Raw genomic sequence first — 22,537 nt, forward strand, 5'->3', positions numbered from 1 at the left:
GGAACAAATGTAAGTTTGTAACTGTAAGTTTGTTTTTAATTCCCAACATCTTTAGTGATTTTCAAAATAATTATTTCCCCCCAAAAATGTCATTTGACAATCTACATAAAAAAAAAATTATAAGTGATTTTTTAAGTCTGACCTTCTTACAACACTTCATGGAAAAATAAAGTATAATCTTACGGTAATTCTTGAGTCTCTAAGGGATGAAAATATAATAGTATTGATGAAAATAACAAACAATACTTTATTATTTAATATATTTTATACATTTATTTATATTAGCCTACTATAGTTTAATTCTTTAATCCTTGTTTGCGTTTTTAAGTGGTTTATTTAACAATATAGTAATTCATTTAATATCTTTATTCATAAATGTCAAGGCTGCATTTACACAAGGCGTAGAGAAAAATATGTGAGTAGGGTGTTGCCCCGCCCCTTTTCAAGCCAGGTGCAGTGCTTCGACCAATCAGAGCTCAGATAGTGGAGGCGAAAACAGAGCCGTGAGCTCAGCTACGCATCTGCGCATGCGCAGCTTTACTCTCCTCACAGTTTGGGAAGGGCAGTGATGATTCCGGCCCTGACCAGCCGGGAAGTGAGTAGGAATTTAGTGGATTTCGACACGCCTTCCTTATTTCTTACTTCAAGATGGTAAGTTAGACACTACTTTTTTCACTCGCCTAAAAGCTCAATTTTAGATCCCATATGTTGGGTGACGGGTCATTTCTTCCACAGGTTGTGCTCGTGCACCTGTCCGGACGTATACGCGAGTGCACCTGCGGACTTTAATACTTCCGTTCTTCATGCTGCTTTTTTATTACTGACTAAATAAAACCGAGTCATTTAAAGCTGCTGTAATTCAACTATAGCAGTTTTATTTAAAGTTTAAACAAATGAATCGGATGTCATTTACATGCCGTAGGACTTAATAGTGTCGTTTCTGTGATGTCACCTCATCTGTCTGGATAAACCGGTTGGTTGGCTGGTTTGTTTCCCTTGATATTGAACGTTTGGATCTTGACACTCTTAACTTGTATGCAAAGTTCTGGTTTAAGTGACTTGATTTGGCGGCCAGGTAAACCCTATTATCTGTTGTTCAAATAGGGCCACTGTGTGTTTGACTTCTGCTGAGGGACTTTCTGTTCCTCTGTAAAGTCAATTTTCTGGTTAATGTTTGCAAGAATGGAGAAGAATGAGTGAAGAGTACTTTACAAACCAATTATATTACAAATGTAATAGTATTTGTTATTATTAAAGCATTTAAGTTTTTAATATTGAGTAATAATAATATAAAAAATAAAAATATATACCCCCAGCTTCACAGGCCAGGCTTAAGCCTAGTCCCAGACTAAAATGCATGTTTGAGCTGTTTTAACTCAAAGCAACTGGTACTGGCATATCTTAATATGTCAGTGCCATTTTTCTCTCTCAAGATGCACACCAGTAATGTTTTTCTTTTTCTAAGGCATGTTTATAAAAGCTACTTAATTGTCCTAATTAAACTAAGGCTTAATCCTGACTTAGTCAAAGCCCTGTCTGTGAAAACAGGCCATTATTTATTAATATTTTAGTTTTTTTATAGCGGTTTTAATATCAATACATTAAAAAAAAAGGAAAAAAAGTTTCTCTTTCTCTCTCACACATATATATTTATAATAAGATCTCCATATTAATACAACACAGCTCTGACAACACATCATCTTATACTGTCTGCTTCAGAGTAATTACAAGTGATGCAGAAGTGGCCCTATTAATTTCAAAGAGATAACAACACACTGCAGAATCTCATTTAAACCGCAGCAGTAAAGCCAGCGAGTGTGTTTGTAAGCACGTTCTCCTGTGTGCTGTAGCCGCTCGCAGCTGCGTTGACTCCAACAATAGAAGGAAAATGAAATCAGAGCATCAGAGAACTGAAATCAAAGCAGGAACTCAAGAGGAAGCTCAGAGCTTCATTCAAACCTTCCCCCAGTGAAACTTTGTGTGTGGGAGAGTGAGAGAGAGGAGTGTAGTAATAAAGATGTGTGTAACTTAATAGCTGTAGCACGCTTTTTCCTATCTCATTTCTTTTCCTGTTGTCGTGTGATGGGTGTGCCATGATAAAGAAAGGCTTCAGAGAATCGTTTTCCTCTGGAGCACAATAGTAGACCAGACGCAGTGTATACTTCTGTTTCCTTGTTTTTTCCTTGTGTTTTCATCTTTCGCCCCTCATCAGGATTTTCTTAGGAAGCAAATATACTCTTTGCCACAGCATGCTTCTGTCGTAACAATGAAGCAGCTGACGGTTCAGTTTCCCCACCTGGTGTTTCTGCATCTGTTTGCATATGTGTTTGAGAGCAAAATGAGTTGCTTGCAGCATCAGATTCATTAATTGGTTGCTTCTTGATGGTCCGAGCCCCACGAGGCATGAGCATTGAGTCACCACCACCATTGTGCTTTTACACTTACGTCATGTCACCTTTATTTATATAGAGCTTTATACAATACAGATTGTTTCAAAGCAGCTTTAGAGGGATAAACAGGAAAATAATAATTCAGAGATGCAAACATAATTCAGTTTGGCTGTAAAGCTGGTCTAGAAAAGACAGTGCCATTATTCAGCTGTCAGTTCAATGTTGGTTCAATTCAGATCAATACAATAACTGTGTTCATCAATTGTGAAATGAGTTAAATTGAGCTATAAGCAGCTCCACAGAAGACAATAATAGTACTGTTATTCACTTTGAGTAAGTTCATCGTTGATTTAATTCAATTCTGTAACAGTTTTGTTCTCATCCAATAGTTTCAGATGCAGTCAGATTAATAATATTAATATTCATAACCCCAGCTTGCTCCAGGAGAATTGTACCTGTAATTCAAGTGTAATGGGATAGTTATACTGTGTAGTTGCTGCTTTTATAACAGTTATGCAATGCAACAATCAATAAATATTTAGAACAGTATATATTGTTTTCATATGACCTCATAATGTTATGTTTAATTGAGCAATTGGCATCCAATCAACATCTTGGAAATAAAAACAATAATTTGCACTTTTAATCAAATTTTGAGTTGACATTTTGTAACTTTTGGCAGTGTAATTAATTGAGTCATGAAAACAATTTAAAGTCACCATGAAATCAAAATGGAAAATTCCAATTTGTTATGGAATATTGCAGTATTAGAAATGATTTATTCTTGCACATGATTATTTTTTTCATTTGTGTGCCTTCCTAATCTTTAATCAAAGTAATTTCTCCTCCCTCTTGCAGCGACACATCTTCATCTTCTTGATGATGTGTTCACTGGCATGAGGGCGGGACAACCTGTCACTCACATGACATCATAAAAATAGCTAACCACATTGATCCGATCAATTCCCAATGGACAATATTTTACAAGTTGACAAGTTTTGTTTCTTGTTAAATTTTCACTTCTACTTTTAGATCTACTAGTTTCATTTAACTTGTAAAGTGCTTTCAGTTCATTAGTCACACTGCAAATCAAAGGTTCAATGACAGTGTTTTATATTGTGCATCTCTTGTTGTGTGTGTATATATATATATATTATATTTAATGGCTGTTGCACAGCTCTCATCTAAAGAACTATTTATTATTTGCCCAATTGTTATGAAGGTCTTTGTATTGCATGCTGCTTTATTGCCATCATTACTCATTTCTGTGAAGTTTTTCTTGTGAACTACCCTTTTCCAGCAATAAAAGTGAACACCCCAGTTCTAGTTTTTGTTTTTAATCTTGTTTCAGAAGTGTGACTCAGGTTTCTGTGTAATAGTTTCTGTTAATAGCTCTCGGTCTCGGTGTGGCTTGTGACCTGAGAAGTCAGTGAAAATAGCAGCTTATTGCAGGTTTGTGCGAATCACAATGAGAGACTCCCATATTCTCTGCCCAGTCGTGACGTTTGTCTATGTGAGTAGACAAGGCTTTTTCAAGCGTTGCCAGATTTCTGTGCAAAATGAGAGGAGGGGGAGGTGAAATTAAGATGCGTTCCCTGAGATTTTATTCTCAGTGTCATTGCATTGAGCTGATTAGTTCTTGTGTGGAAAAGACTCACATCGAAGTCAATCCTGTGGTTGACAGTGGCTCTTTGTTTTATGGATATTAAGTCTTGCATCGATTTGGTTTGTGTGACGGGGAAAGGTTAGCCATAGTTCTCTGTCTGAGATGCAGTTTTGTCTCTTTCTCTGTATTTCATGGTTTCTGAAATCGGATCTGTGTGTTTTTTGCAACTGTTGTTACAAACACAGAAAGACAGGAGACAGGAAATTATGAAAATGCGATCAGAACAAAAAATGCAGGCCAGATGTGAACCCGCTTCTCTCGCAGGAGCACCACAACTCAACATGCATGTGTGCGCTATAGGCTAGCTAAAATAAAGATATTTTTGAACTTCTGAGAGAAAAATATTTGGAAATTACAAATGCATTTCATCGGCCCTATTTTTCAACTCGACTCAAAGTTGTAACACTGCCAAAAAGGTTTTATTTCACCGATTGAGCATGTAAAAGTTTAGTAAGCTCTGAAGCATGAAGTCTGCTGTCAAAGACTTTAAGCCAACCACGAGTTCTGAAGAAACTGGTGCAAAAAACACTGAGATGTCAGTCAAAAACTGTGACGGTGAAAGAAGTGGTCAAATTGGACAGATGCTGAAATTAAAAAGCTTCTCTCAATCCAAGACGATGAAGAAATTAGTTGACAGATTGCTGTAAAAGATTTCTTTAAGGTCCTGCTGTATTTCCAGCACAGCTGTTCAAATATAATTGTCAGCAGAGTTTTGGTGCATACGTGTATAGTTGATCTTGGACAATTTTATGGCGTTGTTCATGTGAGAAAGTGGCTGATGGCATGTAAAGACTAAAGAAACAGGTACACTTTATAATATTCACTATGATTTTACAAAGTAGGCACAGAATAAAGTCCTCCCACTTGAATATTTTTGACTTTGGTGTGAAAGTCCTTTGTTCACCTGCAGTGTTGCAGAATTTCTCTCGCCATCTGTTTCCCAGCAGCATCTGCAGTAAACCCCTGCATAAAGGTTTTTATTTAAAATGCACTTTTGAATGCATTAAAACAGTTGCAAGTGTCTGTGATGTATTAATTGTATATTTAATACAGACCAATACAAAAAACATTAATTAAACAAATTTAAAGTAAAGGATTATTCATGCATAATTTAGCAATGGCACTTATCCAGAGTGACTTTGTATTTTTACTGCAGGCTTTCTCATGGGTGTGCTCAAAGGCTCAGTGTTAGTAACTCATTAACCTCTAGGGGTTTGAACCTACAACCTTTGTGCAACCAACCTGTATCATTAACCACTATGCCAGACCCTTTCCAAATGAAGAAAGAATGAAACCATCATTAGCAGAATATGCATTTTAATTGGATGGTTTCCCAACAGATGCATTTCCTGTTGCTGTTCAGTCGTCAGGGGAAGTTACGTCTGCAGAAATGGTTCCTGCCCCTGCCGGAGAGAGAGAGGAAGAAGATTGTGAAGGACATGACCACCATGGTGTTGGCACGGAAACCACGCACATGCAACTTCATGCACTGGAAGGACTTGAAGATTGTCTATAAGAGGTGAGCATTTAACCCAGGCCAAAGGCGAATGTCTCGTTGGAATACATTTCGGGAAACAAACACGTGTTCCTCGCATGTGTATTGTAAAAGAACATGCTGGCTTCAAACAAAATGACGGTGGCTTTAGATTCAGCATTAATTAAACCCCCAGCTGCTAGGCTCTCATGTTTCATGTCATTAGTCATAAATATGTGTGAGCAGAAAACTAAATTCTTGCAAAGCAGACACCTAGTCAGCCGTCAGGATCTTATGTGGTCTAATTAAAATACCACATGCAACGTTTTCTACACTCTCAACATTTTCTAATAGGGTTTGTTACCTCATCCTGTGTTGTAGGTTTTAAACCAGTTCAGTCCGATTTTCCTGCTATTACTGATGTCATTAACTGATGACATGCCACTGTCTAAGTCCTCCTTGTTTTCCAGTGAAAACTAGTGTTGGCTTCCTACACAATGGCCCCCTATTACCCCACAAACAGGGCTTGACATTATCTGTTTTGCTCACCAGCCACTGTGGCTAGTGGTTTTCCAAAGTTAATAGCCACTTAGCATTTTCACTGCCCACAATTTTGACATCGACACCATGGGGAAAAACTGCCTTATATATATTTTTAATATTATCTCATAATTTGCTGAGAATCTGCTGTCACTTTAAGACCGGACACACGGATCCATCATTCTGTTACAGATGTGTTTTCTTTCTCAACTCTTTACGCTCTCTTAAAACATAACTGAATGTGTTTACATGAATACTCGCCAAGACCGGTATTTTGACATTATTTTGTGTGTATTTGACTGTTTTAGCGCAATAAGCAGCGAAAAAGAGCATTTCAGCATTGATAATAATAAGAAATGTTACCCAAGCAGCAAATCAGCATATTAGAATGATTTCTGAAGGATCTTGTGCCACTAAAAACTTTTAAATCAGTTTTGGAAGTATTTCAGATATTTTAGTATCGATATGTTTCGAAAAATCAATATTTTTGACAACACTACATTGCACTTAGTTTAATATTGCTGATGCTTTTTTATAAGACTGCAATTGAAAAATGTATATATTATACATAAAATGTATTTCGCCAAAGTGGATAGTAGGAGTAACTGCATCACACGTCACTGCTGAAATCCAGCCGCATTTAGCAGGTTAGGGGTCGTTAATGTCAAGCCCTGATTCATAATGAAAGTGTCTGAAAGTAGACATATATACTCAAACTTGGAAATTGTAGTATTTTGCTTTAATTTATTATAACAATTCAGTTATATATTATAATAAAAATATTTCTTTTAGAGCTGTTGTAAAATGAACTTATTTTCCTGTTATCATTGTAAAACTACTTTGAAACAATCTGTATTGAATAAAGCGCCCTTAAAATTAAACAGCTGTACAAGAAAATGTTTAATGCCACCTCTGAACATTATAGTCACCATGAAATTTAATTTACAATCCATTTCACTAATGTGACATTCAAAGTAAAACAGGACAGGGAATAGGTTTGATCATAAAAAGTGAGTGTTAAATTCCTGAATGTATGTTTAACTTATAAAGAACCATAGTCAACCCTATATAGTAGAAAATGTCTTAAAACAGTATTTGCTGAATATAAAGATTTGAAGAAAAACATCGAAGAAGTATTTTTGAGAGAAGATGTTTAAGTTTGCTTCTAGACTTGAATGCTTCAGAACCGGGCTATATTCTTGGTCACAGCCCAGATTTTTATGCTGCATCAAATCCTTCTGTCAGGCACTGAAACTGTCGTGTTTCTGAGAGCGAGTCTTCACACTTGTGTTCCTGAGAGCCTGTTACTCACACTCGTCTGGTTCAGATCCAGTTCCTTTTTTAACCTGTTTCTCTGTTCATTCCTGTTGTTTTCCCAGGTTGACCTTTATAAATATGGAGGTTTGCTATGCCAGCACTTGTATTACTGTGACTGTAGATGGCAATTGTGAAGATAGTGTACACTATTTTCAAATAACTCTAAAAGCAACTCCTGCTGTCCATGTTATGTCGAATCATGGTACCCTTTGTATAAATATAAATAAATGTTCATCTATATGTATTTTTCCACTTGTTTCTAGGTATGCCAGTCTGTATTTCTGCTGTGGTTTGGAGAATCAGGATAATGAGCTTCTGGCTTTAGAGATCCTGCACCGTTATGTGGAGCTTCTCGACAAATACTTTGGCAATGTAAATATATCCGGTTTCTTTATTTCTCATCTCTAGAGCAAATATTTGATATATTTGAAAAATGACATGGTACAGTATATAGTACAAATGTAGACAAAAATTATTTGACTATGACTTTGGTTTTACTTGTTAGTTTCAAGGAAAATCGTTTTCAAATAATGTTCTTCTTTGTTTTGTTTTTTGCCAAATAACTCTACGTATGTGTCTTTTTGCTAATAACTAAATAACTGAACATAGGCTGATAAGGAGAAGTCTTGTTTTTCAAAAACTGTGAACAGCATGCACATCCTTTAAACTATATTTTTGTCAAGCTAGTTTTGACTGCTATAGCAACATGAGTGAAATTTTGAACACTTTGAGTACTTTTGAGTACTACTCCTAATATGGTATTATATGTGGGAATATTATTTCTGTGAGTAAAGGAAACTGCTGTAAAGCGCCACAACAAGTTTATTACAGTGTTAATTAAATTAACTAAATGCATCCTAAATGTGATAAATCAGGTATATAGTATACTATACAACTCAAGTCACCTTTATTTATATAGTGCTTTTTACAATACAGATAATTTTCAAAATTTCAAAGCAGCTTTACAGTGATAACAGGAAAATAATGCAACAAAGTAAATATTTTTCCAAAGGTGCTATTGACATGAAATTTTCACCAGATGTTGGTAACAACCCAAGTAAGCCATACATACAAAGAAACAAACAAAAATAAGTTCAGAAATTAAGTTATGTGTAATAATGTGAAATGACACAGGGAAAAAGTATTGATTGGACAACTCTTCTGATTATTCTTTTCACTCCTCTATCAGAAATCTTGCGAGGAGCACTGGTCGAGGCAAATTTATGGTGAAATTATTGTCTTTCCGCTTCCGTATTATGGCCCCAAAAGTGCTCACTGGACCATTCAGAAGCTTAGAATGGCGCCTATAACCAATGCCATCATTATGTTTTGCAACAATTAGGTTGCGAACGTCTTGAGACAGCTCTTTGCTTTTACCCATCATGAGATGTGTCTTGTGTGACACCTTGGCAATGAGACCTTTTTGTAGGCCATCATTTGGGACTGAACCAGCTGTTATTAATTTCCACTGACAGGGGGCTGGATTGCTTTTTAATTACTGTAAGTTTTCAGCAGTTGTCTTTTTGCGCCTCCCTTTCTTCATGTGTTCAATACTTTTTCCCTGTGTCATTTCACATTATTACACAACTTAATTTCTGAACTTATTTTTGTTTGTTTCTTTGTATGTATGGCTTACTTGGGTTGTTACCAACATCTGGTGAAAATTTCATGTCAATAGCACCTTTGGAAATATATTTACTGAGAAAAATGATGACGTGTTCAATACTTATTTCCCCTGCTGTATAGTACTAGTACCTGTCAAAAGTTTGGAAACATTATGATTTTTTAAAATGTTTTTGAAAGAAGCCTCTCATGCTCACCAAGGCTGCATTTATTTGATAAAAAAACCCAGTAATATTGTGAAATATTATTACAATTTAAAATTCTTGTTTTCTATTCTAATAAATGTAAAAATTCCTGTGATGGCAAAGCTAAACTTTCAGCATCATTACTCCTGTGTTTAGTGCTACATGATCCTTCAGAAATCATTCTAATATGATGATTTGCTGTTCAGGAAACATTTCTCATTTTTATCAATGTTACAGTTTTTGTGGAAACAATGATACCATTCAAATATTTGTTGTAAGAGAGAAATTACTTTTATTTATCAAGGATGCATTAAATTGATCAAAAGTGACAGTGAAGACATTTATAATGTTACATAAGATTTCTATTTAATACATGATTTAGCTAATAAATGCTGCTTATTGAACTTTCTATTCATCAAAAAATCCTGAAAAAGTATCTCCATTTCCAACTGTTTTCAGCATTGATAATAAGTAATGTTACCTAAGCAGCAAATCAGCATATTAGAATGATTTCTGAAGGATCATGTGACACTAAAAACTTTTAAAATACATTCAAATGGAAAAGTTTTTTTTAATTTGTAATATTTCGCAATATTACTGTTTTTACTGTATTTTTTATCAAATAAATGTATCCTTGGTGAGCATAAGAGACTTCTTTTATTCATTTATTTTTGCATAGACCTCACTGAACACTCTCTGTCTCTGTTTTAAAATTCTGTTTACTCTCTTATTTAATTTTTTGTTTTACCAATTTCTGTCTGTGTAATATTATCTTGCAGGTGTGTGAGCTGGATATTATCTTTAACTTTGAGAAGGCTTATTTCATCCTGGATGAGTTTCTGATGGGCGGAGAGATCCAGGAGACGTCTAAACAGTCTATTGCGAAGTCTGTAGAGGCATCAGATATGCTGCAAGAGGTGAGACACTAAATGTCACCTGTATTCAGTTTAATTCATTTGAAAAATGAAGCTACAAATGAAGATTAATTTGTTCAATGGTATTGAAAAAGGATAAAATTGTGCAAAATTCCTTAAAATAATTAGCTGAATTAATTAATGTTAGTTAGGACATAGGGCAATACAATCTCAATCATTGTTTCTGAGCCGAACATTTCAGATTGGAGAACCTACGGCTGTTTTAAAGGTGCTGCCCACTAATAGAGCTCTACTTTAGCCATCACCTTCATAAAACATTATTGATTTGACAACAAGAGAGAGAGTGAGAAATAAACGGATGTCAGTGCGATAGTGTGGTTTTACAGAGCAGCTCTCAGCAGCGCTACTAAACTCCAGCTTTCCCAGCATGCCTCAAATAAATCAGACCACATTAAAAGAATAGTTCACCCAAAAATGAAAATGATGTCATTATTTACTCTTATAGGAATATGGCATAGGGGGTATAAATGAAATGAGGGTGAATAAATGAAGACACAATTTTAATGTTTGAGTGAACTGTTCCTTTAAAACCCCCATAACATCGAATCATTTGTTGTCCATATATCATTCTAATAAGCAGGGTCCATACATCTGAAGGAGAGTTAACCTCTGTGCGGCAAGGGAAGCTGAAAATGTCACTTCACATTATGGTAATCAGTTATGTGCCTGTTTTCTTCTCTTCAGACGATGGAAGAATACATGAGCAAACCAGCCTTCTGACAGCAGCAGACGTGATGCGAGGTGACAAAAGGGAAAGAAAAATGCCTCCGCAGTGTAGGTTGTGTCCTTCACTCAGGGCACAATTTTTCATTGCAAGTTACAGACTTTATTCATGAGGGCTGCATAAGAATGTTTTTATTTATTGGGTTTTTTTTTTTTTTTTTTTTACAGTGCTGGTATAAACATCCTTCTCTATTCCACTCGAGTTTAATATAACTGAATCAGGGTTCATGTGGTATTTTTGAATTGATTTTTTTTTTTTGTCAACTTCTAGATAAATGTAATACACAATTTCAAAGATGATGCACTAAATTTAAACTTTTATACCAAAAAGATTTTTTATATAATAATCAAATATTTGCAATAACCTTAAAGCTTAGTTAAGTGCCTTTTCATGTTATTTAACATGTTGCATGTCTCAGGAGACATTTAGCACAAGAGAAAAAAAAAAAAAACACTTTTGAGGAATATTAACGCTGCTTTGTGAGCACACTTTGTTGATATTGTCTTATTAAAATTGTCTTTGTGATATGATTCAGTCTCAGTCAAGTGTTTGTCTCAATTTACTTTAATGAAATGCATCAGGTGTTTTCTAAAATCCTTCCAGCAATTTTTGTGCACTGCAGTGGATTTGTTTTTCTATTAATGTCTCTTATTATGAGACTAAACTTGACACTATTTTAGGTCCTGGCTTTTTCGTGATATCAAATGTGAATATTAATATGCGATTCATATTTATTTGTATTTTTCATAATCCAGCTCGGCCAGACAGGCATCATGTTTCTTAAGTTTGAAGTGTTTTTGTGTTGAATCATGCATAACTGTAATAAGGCAGCACAATACAGCGAGAAGAAAAATAATACGGTAATGCTTTATTCATGTTTCTCTTCTCACACTTTGGAACACGTACAAAATGATTTATAAATGGGAATCACATCCATCTTTATTGGTTTGATAATGAAATGGCATGTAAAGATTGCAGCAAGCGGAGTCCTACGACTACAGGAACATTCTCTTGATACCAACAAAAGGAACAAGAAAACATTTCGAGGACCACCAATTCATAAACGACAAAATACACTTGAACTCCCGCATATTGATATACCATATATGTATTTACATCATATAGAATTCCATGAAAACTAAAGCACTTTAAACTGTTTACCTTTTTTTTATTTATTTTTTTATATCTTTTGAGGAGAAATAGGCATGTCGTCCCACAGGTAACCATCCCCCCCCCCCCCCCCCCCCCCCCCCGTTCATACTCGTACAAGTCCCTTCAGTGGCAGGATTGGCTTGTAGGAGCTTCTTACAAGCAGTTTGCAATTTGGACAGTTCAGAAGTCGTTCAGGTAGCCAAGGCAACCATATCAAAGAGTTAAAAGGTCAAGGGGCGGGACTTGTCAGAATAGGAGCAGGGGGGAAAATAATGCACGCTCAGGCTCTTCACATTCCTGCAACCATTTTCCCATGATACTCTTTACCCTCTTCTGTTCCAGACACTGGTGGGGTTTGGTCTACGGTCTCCTGTACTGAATCTTGAGTGGGTGGCTTTTGGGGCACCTCGGCCTCCTCTTTCCCTTGGGTGTCTCTTTTGGTGAGCGTGCTTTTCCCATTATCAACCTGATCAAAGAAATCTTTCATGGCCTCCTCATACATGTCATAAGGCAACTGTCCATTCACGGTGGAATCAATAGCTCTCTTGCGATCGCTCGAGCTGGTATCGGGGTACTCAGTCAAGAGTTTGGCTGCGAGGAAGGTTGACTCTTCGTCCTCATCCACTGCATCATCATCGTAATCATCTTTTCTTTTGCTTGGAGCTTTGTTTAACTCGGACAGGAACAAGCCTCCCCGTCTTCCGCTTGGGTTGAAGTACTTTGCCATGGCTGTTTTGTAGGGCCTTTGCTTCAGCAAAGAATATTTAGCATTCTTGTTGGCCAGATTCCCTAACCCAAGCACTTTCAGGATATCCTCAGTTTTGACATCATGAGGGATATCGCTCACTGTGACTTCAGGCTGTCGACCGTTGTAATACTTGATGACCCGGCTCTTGTAGCGAGGTTGGCTGGGCTTCCTAGCCAGCTGGTTCTCAGGAAGGCGTTGTTGTTGTTTTCTGGTTTCCTCCATGAAGAGCATTCCAACCAGGTCCTCTGGAGGCACCTGGAGCTTCATTGAAATGGCAGACAGAAGTTGTTTAATTCCCCTAGGGTCCATTAGAGAGGGCCGGGATTGTAGCCGCCTCCGTCCTTCCATCAGGTCCCGTTTTTGTGCTTGATCAGTCATCTCCAAGACCTTCAACAGGTAGTAATCCACGAGTTTTGTGTCATCGTCTGGGTTCTCATCGTCCTCTTCTGTGGGACCAGCTCGTCTTTCAATGACCTCGCCCTGCTCGCCGTTGTCTCCTAGCCCTCGTTCATATTCTTCATGGCTTCCTTTTACTACTTCCTCCGTCTCGAGCTGCTCCTCTAAAGGCACCCATTCCTCCCCTCCAGTCACGTCCTCGTACGCCAGGCTCCTAACCCTGTAGAGGTCATCATCGTCTTCGCCGTCTTCGTCATCCTGGTTCTCTCGCTTCTGGTTCTGCGCGGCGGTCAGTTTACCAAGCTCTTCGAATATAGAGCGCATGTTGGCGAGGCTCTGAGGAGTGTACTGCTCATCCAAATCCTCAGTAGCCCGCTTGTTATCCCTGTGGTTCTCCTCATCCTCAAACATCAACGGGTACTTCTTGTGTGGCTTCACAAAGCCTGCGTAGTCTCCAACAGGGCTCTCTGTGTCTGCCAATGGGCGCCTGCTCTTGTGAAGACGGCGCTCACTTCCAGGCGCTGGCTGGCTTTCCGGGCTCTCTCCAGTCTGTTCCAGCATCCGCAGCAAAGATCGAACCCACTGTGGCACCTTGTTTTCAGGCCAATGGGTGGCATCCTCACGCGTGGGCGCGTTCTCGTCCTGCAGGGAGGCGAGCTGCACTAGAAATCGGAATTTGTCCACCTCGTCATAGTCTCCGGTAGGGCTCTCTGGTCCATCGGCTCTCTGCTTCAAGCTTTCGATGTACTCCAGGGCTTTGATCATATCAGAGCTGGGTGCGAGGAAGCCACCCTGGTCTCCGCCTCGCAGGCGATGGTGGCGCACTGAGGCGCCCTGCACGGTTAGTGTTTGGAGGAGGGTAGCGAGCAGGACCACCACCCCTCTGACGGACAGTTTCGGTAGTGACATCATCATACCACCTAGGGATAAACAAGCATAAAACTAGTTACCCCATGCAATCTTTTTATTTATGTTGCAATCTTGGTTTAAAAACAATGCATGCAATGTAACTAAAATCTTGAAATGTAAAATTCTGTTTAAGTTTAACTACCTATGCGGAGAAACTACTTTTGAGTTTTTTTACGACCCAAAATTGTTTCCAAGACCGAGCAGAAGAGACGCTCCAAGCGCCAGAGCAGCAATGAGCTCAGTCAGAACACAACATGTTTTTAAAAGACAACAGCACTGGATGAGTCACCGCCTGTTGTCAAGGTAACCTTTCACTTGTGGCTATACGATTCTTTAAGAACAGATCTATTGATATTTTTCAAGAACACATTCTAAGAGCAAATCTCGATTTAAAAGAAAAGAGAGATTGAATATATTTCACTGATCTCTGCGCGACGAAATCGAGCCGATAAGCTCGAGATGAGAGATGCTGATGATGAGTGATAGTATCTAATCAAGCAAAGCCGAAAAGAAAAGAAAAAAGGCAATACTTCTTATTAACCCTCTCAAAGCAGATTAATCATACGTTAACTATCTTCACACAGCATCATTTCGTTATTGCAAAAATTTAAATGAGCCGTCGTACCTTTTGTGTAGAGCTCAGAGAATGTGAATGAGCGTGAACAGCATGTCCTCCGTGTTCTCAATGCGCTTCGGTTGTGTTTCAGCACCGGACAGCTCCTCGCACTATATGAGGCGTCACCTGATCAATGCGTCACCGATGCTCACGCAATACCGAGCCTGTTCATGCATCCGTACAGACGGTAACCATTCACACAAAACTGCAGAAAAAAATCCGAAGTCCATTAACAGTTTTAAGGCGTTTTATTATTTTTTACAATGGTGAAAAAACACAAACTATGGTAAATGAAATTGCAAAATGAAACATTTCTGTTGTAGATATACATCAGTTACTTTTTATTTTCACCTTATTAGTTGAATTGAGTAGAAATGAGAATAGGCATAGGCGTGCAATGTAAAAAATGGTTTCTTCATTGTCTTTCTGTACACACAGGCGTCACAGAGTTAAATCGTCAGGCGATGAGTCACACACACACGCATACGCACACCGTGGGACTCATTGGGGAGAGGAAGGCCTCTGATAAATATACAGCTGTCGGTCGTGGATCTCTCTCACTGTCCCTAGACACATAAAGTCCAGAGCATCCGTCAGATGGGGGCCCGTCAGCAGCTGAATTAGGTGCCCTAGTGACATTAGTGCCAAGATGACACTCATCTGTACTTGATCACTTTTCCTGGAACACAGACAGAAGTCTCTGCGGAGAAAGCTTTGTCGCCCCCCAAGGCACATTATTTGAAGTATTTTTAGCTGCAGTTTCCAAGTACAAAAAGTAAAGAAAAGAGTTTGTTATTTTTGGCATGCTTACCCAGACAGCCGTGCATTGTTCTGTAATCTTAAAAATAAACACCCTATTTAGAGCCAAAAAGGACAATGCTGCATGAGAATGTTTAAAGAGCTTCACTAGAACTTTTATTCTTTTTGAAAACCATCCATGTTATGGTGCTTTAAAGAACCTAGAAACCAATAAGCATAAAAGTTATTTATTGGCATCTACTGTATGGTTCCATGAAGAACCAGATCTTATGCATAAGCATTCTTTTCCCAGTTACAATGATAATTTTTTTTTTTTTTTTTCGTGTGGACACTGCGTCTTAAACAGCCTATCACTTTATAAATAACATGAGATTTTGGACAAATGACAGAAAACACTGAGCGTCCACACATAGCTACAATAAACTTAATAACTTATGTTATGTTGATGAAAACGTAATTTAATGCCCGTTCTAATGACGGACAAAACACTTACCAGCTTTCGCTGGTCAAAAACCTTCTAACTCCTTCGAGCTTGATTGTGGTAAATGTGAATAATATAATGAGCATTAAATATATATACACACATACATATACACACACATATATGGCTGGTTTAAGCTGGAAGAAGCTGGTCTTCAGTTGGTCTTTTAGCTGGTCTCCCAGCTTGACCAACTAAGACCAGACTGGTCAGCTAAAAAAAGCTTTACCCCTCTAAAACCAGACTGGGAGATTAGCTAAAGTCAGACAACCAGCTTAGGCTGGTTTAAGATGTTGTTTTCAGCAGGGATTGCATTATTTCTTCAATGGCATCAAAACCCCCCTTTTGGAACCTTTATTTTTAAGAGTGTGCTGACCTGAACAACCTGTAATTTAACACTAAGATCTTTATTAATCTCCTGAGACCCATATACAGCAAAAATTCATATTAGTCCCTGACAGCACAGAATCAGAACGATGCATATATTTCTTCATTAAAAGCGCCCCACAGTTTGTTTTTAGCACATACTGATTCTGGACTGGTAACCCACAGTCAGCTGACTGCTCTCTGGGGAAAGAGGGGTGATGAGACCGGCCCTCCTGACGTTAGTGGAGCAGTCACATGATCAGATGAGTCATAAGCCTGTGTGTGTGTGTGTGTGTGTGTGCATTTGGGGATGTTTCCATGGCCGTAAAACCAAACAATCCGTTCTATTTCTGCTTGTTGATTCATAAAAAATACATATCTACTGACTTCCATTAGCAATTAGAAAGAGTGCTGGGTTTCAGCAGAGCTGTTCTCCTGAAAAGCTGTCTAAAAACTCCTCCCTGCTTTCTAAATAAGATTACAAGGAAATCAATCCATAACTCATTGAATTTCTCCATTTTCTCCCCTTAATGATATTAGTGTTTTCTTCTGTTGATGTGATGATCATTCTAACTGAACCTAGAGAGCGTGAATGGGGAAAATCACACTGAAGAGATGACTCTGAAACACGTCTTGCTGGAATTGTCTATAAATAGGCGTTGTGGAGGTGTGAGCAGGAGGTTACAGTCATGTGTGCGTGGACTGTGACGGATGATCTGATAGGCTGAAAGATGTGTAGGCGAGTTGACGAGGGATTCTCTGGGTATAAGCAGGATTCTGCACATTAATCACTTCGAATGAGATGCATGAATGAATGCTTTTATGTTTTTTTTAGTCTTTACCTGTTACCAGCTGAGTGGCTAAAATAAGATCTGTTAAACAACATGCATTTCAAAGGCATCAGAATGAAACTTAGATTTACATTTACATTTAGTCATTTAGCAGACACTTTTGTCCAAAGCGACTTACAATTTAGGACTAAATTATGCGAGTCATCGTGAAGACGCAAAAACAACGCAAGAAGTGCTCAAAATACAAAGTTCAGGCATTGTTCAGAGTAGCATAATCCCGATAAGGGAGGATTAAAGTAAAAGTAAAAGGATTTAGATGTGAACTTGTGTCATAATTTAGATGTGAACTTAGAATGAAACTTAGACTTGTAGTGAGCCAGGGTCCTGTATCTTCATATATACAGATTCACAACCTAGGAAGCTAGGGAGCTTTTTGAAACGCACCCAAAGTCAAGAAGTCATAATTTTGGGCCTACCTCATTCTTTCTAAGCGTTATTTCATTCACTTACAGAATTAATATCGTTACGTTATTTGTTATTTGCCATTTGTTAAAATCAGTGCTATCTTTAATCTATAGCCTACTAAAACAATTACCCTTTAAAAATTGCTGGGTTGTTTCAACCCAACTTTGGGTCAGATATGGACAAACCCAGCCACTGGGTTACATTTTTAAATTACATTTTTAACCACACGTCCATATTTGACCCAAAATTGGGTTAAAACAACCCAGCGTTTTGTAGAGTAATTCTATTAATGTAGCTGAACTGAAGCAGCAGAGCTTTGAGAATACAGCAGATTTTTTCTTTTCTGTAAACTGACAGTTTGAGTTGAGATTATATGCTTGGCCTGTTCTGTTGATTTGATTCGGCTCAATGAAAGCATCAGTTATCCAGAGCTGTGTTCAGTATGCTGGGATGGGCTGACAGCACGGCGGAGGGAGGGAGAAGAGGATGAATGTCAATGAGAATAGAAAGGGAGGGCTGCATCGTCTCACTGCTGTCATTCTCATAAATACAAGCAATGAAATCGATCACTCAATTAATTCTTTTACTTTCTGTGTCCCCTATGGTGCTCCTTGCTCTCTTTCAATTTTTCCTCTGTCCCCCCCCCCCCCCCCCCCCCATCTCTAATATCTCTGGTTGCCGGGGAGATTGACAGCGGCGTTGTGTGGTTCCTGGAATCTCAATCAAGGCTTGTAATTCCAGAGTCAACAGAAACCGACAGGCACTTCAGTGGCCCTCGATACCCAGCGGTCTCTGTGTGTCATGGAGTGAATATAACAGGTACTAAAGTGTGTGGGAATGACTCATAGATGTTTGTTTTTCTGCATTAGTGTACCCACACTTTGCAGCAGAATGGCCATTTTATATTACTAAATAATATAAAGGATATTGGTGACTTCAGCCGGAACAAAGACCTTGAGCATATAGGCTTTTCAAAAGTAAATAGGGTCCGTGGGTTTCATGTTGACTTTAAGGAGATCTCATTTGTGATTTGTCTTTAGGAGGCACTATAATGTCTCTATGGTTGTCTAAAGGCCAGTTCTGCCCTTTAATCTCTCTCCTCCTCCCTCTTTTTTTCCATCTTGCTTGACTCCTTGTCTCCATGGTGATCTTCTGCTTTACGTCTTTCACTCATATCTCTCTTGTTCACTTGTTCTGTAAGTGTTGACCGTGTGTGGCAGGTGGGTTGTAATAAGGATGGGAAAACTACTGTTTATGTCATTTGTTTCTCTTCCTTTCTATCTCGCTCGCCTAATTGTGTACGCTAAAACAAAAAGGGGTTATTTTTTAACCTAAAACAAGCTCCTGAGGAGAACAGGAGGGGGAGGGAAGATCGAACCCATCACCTTGCCATTGTTAGTGCTATGCTTTAATTGCTACTAGTTTACCTAAAGTTAATTTTGTCATGTAATCTCTCTCATGTTGTTGCAAACCCATTTCTTCAGATTTTCATTAAAGAAGATATTTTGTTATATATTTTTTTTGTCACAACACAATATAGTGACTAGGTGGTTTTAATTTCCAAGAAGGCACCATAACAGTGTTAGTTATTCATACAATTATAATAAAAAAAAATTTGTCCCTTTTATTTATAAGTGTATTATTTGTACTTATTTTTAATAAATTGTATTATATTTTACTTTTATTAATCTGTATTATATAAATTATATTATTATATACTATAATTATAAATAATATTATTTTATATTATATTATTAATAATTAATAATTTATATTATTTTTAATAATTTAATTTAAATGAAAAATAAAAACCATTAATAATAATTATTATTTTATTTTATTTTGTATTTTATTTATAATTGTATTATTTGCTCTTATACAAAATAGTTTTCAAGGATTTTTTTATTCATAACTATTATTTGCATTTATACAAAATTATGAAAACATATCAATACTGGTTTTATTATTATTTATTTAATAATAAAAAAATCTTTATCATTTTATTTTATTATTTACTGTTTTTGTCCTGCTACTCGCGAGTCCTGCCCCACTAAAAACAGACCAGAAACCCATTTTTGGTTTTAATTCGGTTTTAATATACATAAACGTGAAGATCCAAAACCATCTTTCAATGATGTTTTCTTGTTTATTTTGCTCTGCATCTTTAGACTTATCAGCCATCTCTCCATTGATTCATTCAGTCTCTCTCTCCCCACCCTCCATACTCCTTCACCTTTCTCTGACTCATTTCTCTGACGTATTCTCTTACGTGTGGAGCGGGGGCTCTTTTCATTTTTCTATCTCTTAACAATACATCAGTATTCCTAATGAGAAGAAATGAACATTGACGTCAGCCGGTTTCTCCTAGTCTTTTCGTCTCTTGCAGTCTCCTATGCTATCAATTCTGTTCTGTCCCTTTCAGAACTCTTTGGAGCATTGAAATGTCCAAGCGCCTGCATCTGATGGTGACCTTGTGTTTTTGTGGAACTATCCGCATGTTCTGTGGTCAGATGTGTTGGGTGAGCTGCCACATTCACCAGCTGTGATAAGCCCAACACCATCTGCTTCATTCTGGAACAGTTTATCACCCTTTTTGAGCAGCATTCAGGAAGATTTTCAAGCATTTAGGAACCTTCAGAGCATTCTAGCAGATGGTACCGTCTTTAAGATAATATCTTCAGCTGGTACAGTCTTTAAGAGTCACTGGTATTGAGAATAAGTAGCGTTGCTGGTCAGGGTTAGGGTTACATAGGGTTATGTTGTGTTTTAGAAGCTGATGTTTCCACCAAGCTTTTTAATTGACTTTGAGACCAGTTAAAGGTGCAGTAAATGATTTCGGAGAAACACTGTCGATATTTGAAATCAACCCAAACAAACACACTTCTCTCTTCATTGCTCCGCCCCCAAAATGCACAAACACGCAATGCAAGAGCGGATGTCTCTTTATCTTTGCTGAAGCGAAGCAAAATAAAGCGAAGGTAACTAATGAACGAATGACAAGGAAGAACAAAAAATGAACATCCAGTACACAAGAGTATATACAAGCAAGAGTTGGTTGTTAGTCGATGAAAAATGACACTCAAAACGGTCCTGTTACTACAGCTAACATTACACGGCAGCATATCTTGGTTCTGTGAAACATAGCAAAACCAATGTTCTCACATATGGAGCAGAAACTATGCAAATTCAGCATCTATTTTCACACGTCACAATAAAAAAAAGTCCATATCACAACAGTGCAGGTGAGCTACCGAGCAGTTTTCTATGTCAGAAGAGCTGGTTATATGTTGCAAACATCAAAAGGTGTTCGTTTACAAATCATACACTATGGTAAAAGTATTTTGAGGTCAAAACAAGTGAATCAAGTGAAAAATATATATCAATAATCTGCTACATAATCAAAATTTGTGTGAAAATGAATAAATGTTGTTTGTGTTTTACTGCCATTAGTGTTCGTTTCAGTTGGAAACTGCAGCGAATTGTGTGAATTGGTATGTTTTTGAAGTTTAGCACAAAAAAAAATGAGGTAGACGCACTTTATCCAATGAGCCCATGTTGACTTTTTGAAAATAAAACCAGCATGGAATTTCATTATTGGCTAGTAATTTCAGCAGATTAGAGACTGGTAAATTGGATTATATATTTGTTGTATTGAGATTCTTGTGAATCTCTGGCTTCGAAACTCCCTCTAGCCCACGCGAAACCAGCGTGAACACACTGTTGTTATTATGGCAGATTGTGCGAATTAGATTCCTCATACAGTGCATCGCAGATACGGTTATAATTATAAACAGTCAAGAAATGAGCCAAGCAACTGCTTAAGTGTGTGTGTGTGTGTATATGCAGGGTTTCATGAAAAGGAGCACAGAAAGTTTTCACACCTTTAATGAATCATAGTTCTGAGAAAAACACTGAGCAGTGAGGAGAAAACACAGTAAAAGTGACCTTTGCTTTCATAGCCGAGCGCAGTTTGAGTCTCTCTGTTCATTAAAATCATCCAGCTCTACATCTGCTCAGATGGAGAGAGAGAGAGCCAGAGGAGGCCTGTACGTAAGGGAAAGAGGTGACAGGCCTGTCACACTGCTAAAAGTGCCAGAGTTTGACCGCACAGTGAGTTTCTCATTAGATCTTGCCTTCCCACATGTACACAGAGCTGTCCGCTTACACCCGCCCTTCCTCTCTCTACCACTCTCTCTCTCTCTCTCTCTCTCTCTCTCTCTCTCTCTCTACCACTCTCTCTCTCTCTCTCTCTCTCTCTCTCTCTCTCTCTCTCTCTCTCTACCTCTACCTCTCTCTCTCTCTCTCTCTACCGCTCTCTCTCTACCACTCTCTCTCTCTCTCTCTCTCTCTCTCTCTACCACTCTCTCTCTCTCTACCACTCTCTCTCTCTCTACCACTCTCTCTCTCTCTACCACTCTCTCTCTCTCTCTCTCTCTCTCTCTCTCTCTCTCTCTCTCTCTCTCTCTCTCTCGGTGGAGGGGCTATAAATATATCCCAGTGATGACTCATCTACCAGACATATCAATATCTCTAACTACACACACACGTTGGGTTTCCATGTTTTATGGGGACTTTACATAGACATAATGATTTGTATACTGTACAACTGTATATTCTGTCCCTTACCCGTCACAAAAATCTTTCTGCATTTTTATATTTTCAAAAAACCACTTAGAATGATTTATAAGCTGTTTTCCTCATGGGGACCAAAACATGTCCCCACAAGGACAAGGATTTCAGATATTGCCATCTTTGTGTTGATTTTTGTCCCCATAACGTAGTGTATACCTGAAACACACACACACACACACACACACACACTTATTCACTCCAACAGAACACACATCGTTAAATATCGTAGCCACAATTACATCAACTGCTGCTGTAGTTTGAAATTGTGAAATACTAAAGATACTATTTATAATCTTTGTCATGTTTATCCTTCTTCATTATTTGTTTCATTACTATTGCTTATACTTAGGGACTTGAAGAAACCCTTAACC

At 37.9% G+C, this 22,537-nt stretch overlaps 2 protein-coding genes across 2 annotated transcripts; one reads left to right on the top strand and one right to left on the bottom strand.

Annotated features, from left to right (window-relative positions):
* The first annotated feature begins 496 nt into the window (after positions 1-496).
* Positions 497-11,384, top strand: ap1s3b (adaptor related protein complex 1 subunit sigma 3b). The gene is made up of 5 exons (XM_082173910.1): positions 497-651; positions 5,397-5,575; positions 7,651-7,759; positions 9,975-10,112; positions 10,815-11,384. The coding sequence occupies exons 1-5, from the start codon at positions 649-651 to the stop codon at positions 10,848-10,850; spliced, it is 465 nt and encodes a 154-aa protein (XP_082030036.1). The 5' UTR covers positions 497-648; the 3' UTR covers positions 10,851-11,384.
* Positions 11,021-14,879, bottom strand: scg2b (secretogranin II b). Its single transcript, XM_082173909.1, has 2 exons — positions 14,685-14,879; positions 11,021-14,070 (listed from the first exon to the last, which is right to left on the bottom strand). The coding sequence occupies exon 2, from the start codon at positions 14,063-14,065 to the stop codon at positions 12,296-12,298; it is 1,770 nt and encodes a 589-aa protein (XP_082030035.1). The 5' UTR covers positions 14,066-14,070; positions 14,685-14,879; the 3' UTR covers positions 11,021-12,295.
* Positions 14,880-22,537: the final 7,658 nt, after the last annotated feature.

This window comes from Leuciscus leuciscus (genome assembly GCF_965113295.1).
Source record: "Leuciscus leuciscus genome assembly, chromosome: 6".
Lineage (NCBI taxonomy): Eukaryota > Metazoa > Chordata > Actinopteri > Cypriniformes > Leuciscidae > Leuciscus > Leuciscus leuciscus.

Bases quoted from the DNA above. Each gene is read 5' to 3' on its own strand.
- ap1s3b (XM_082173910.1), top strand. The intron at 5,576-7,650 runs GTGAGCATTTAA...ACTTGTTTCTAG, and splicing joins TTGAAGATTGTCTATAAGAG to GTATGCCAGTCTGTATTTCT. The intron at 7,760-9,974 runs GTAAATATATCC...ATTATCTTGCAG, and splicing joins TCGACAAATACTTTGGCAAT to GTGTGTGAGCTGGATATTAT.
- scg2b (XM_082173909.1), bottom strand. From the start codon at position 14,065: ATGATGATGTCACTACCGAAACTGTCCGTCAGAGGGGTGGTGGTCCTG.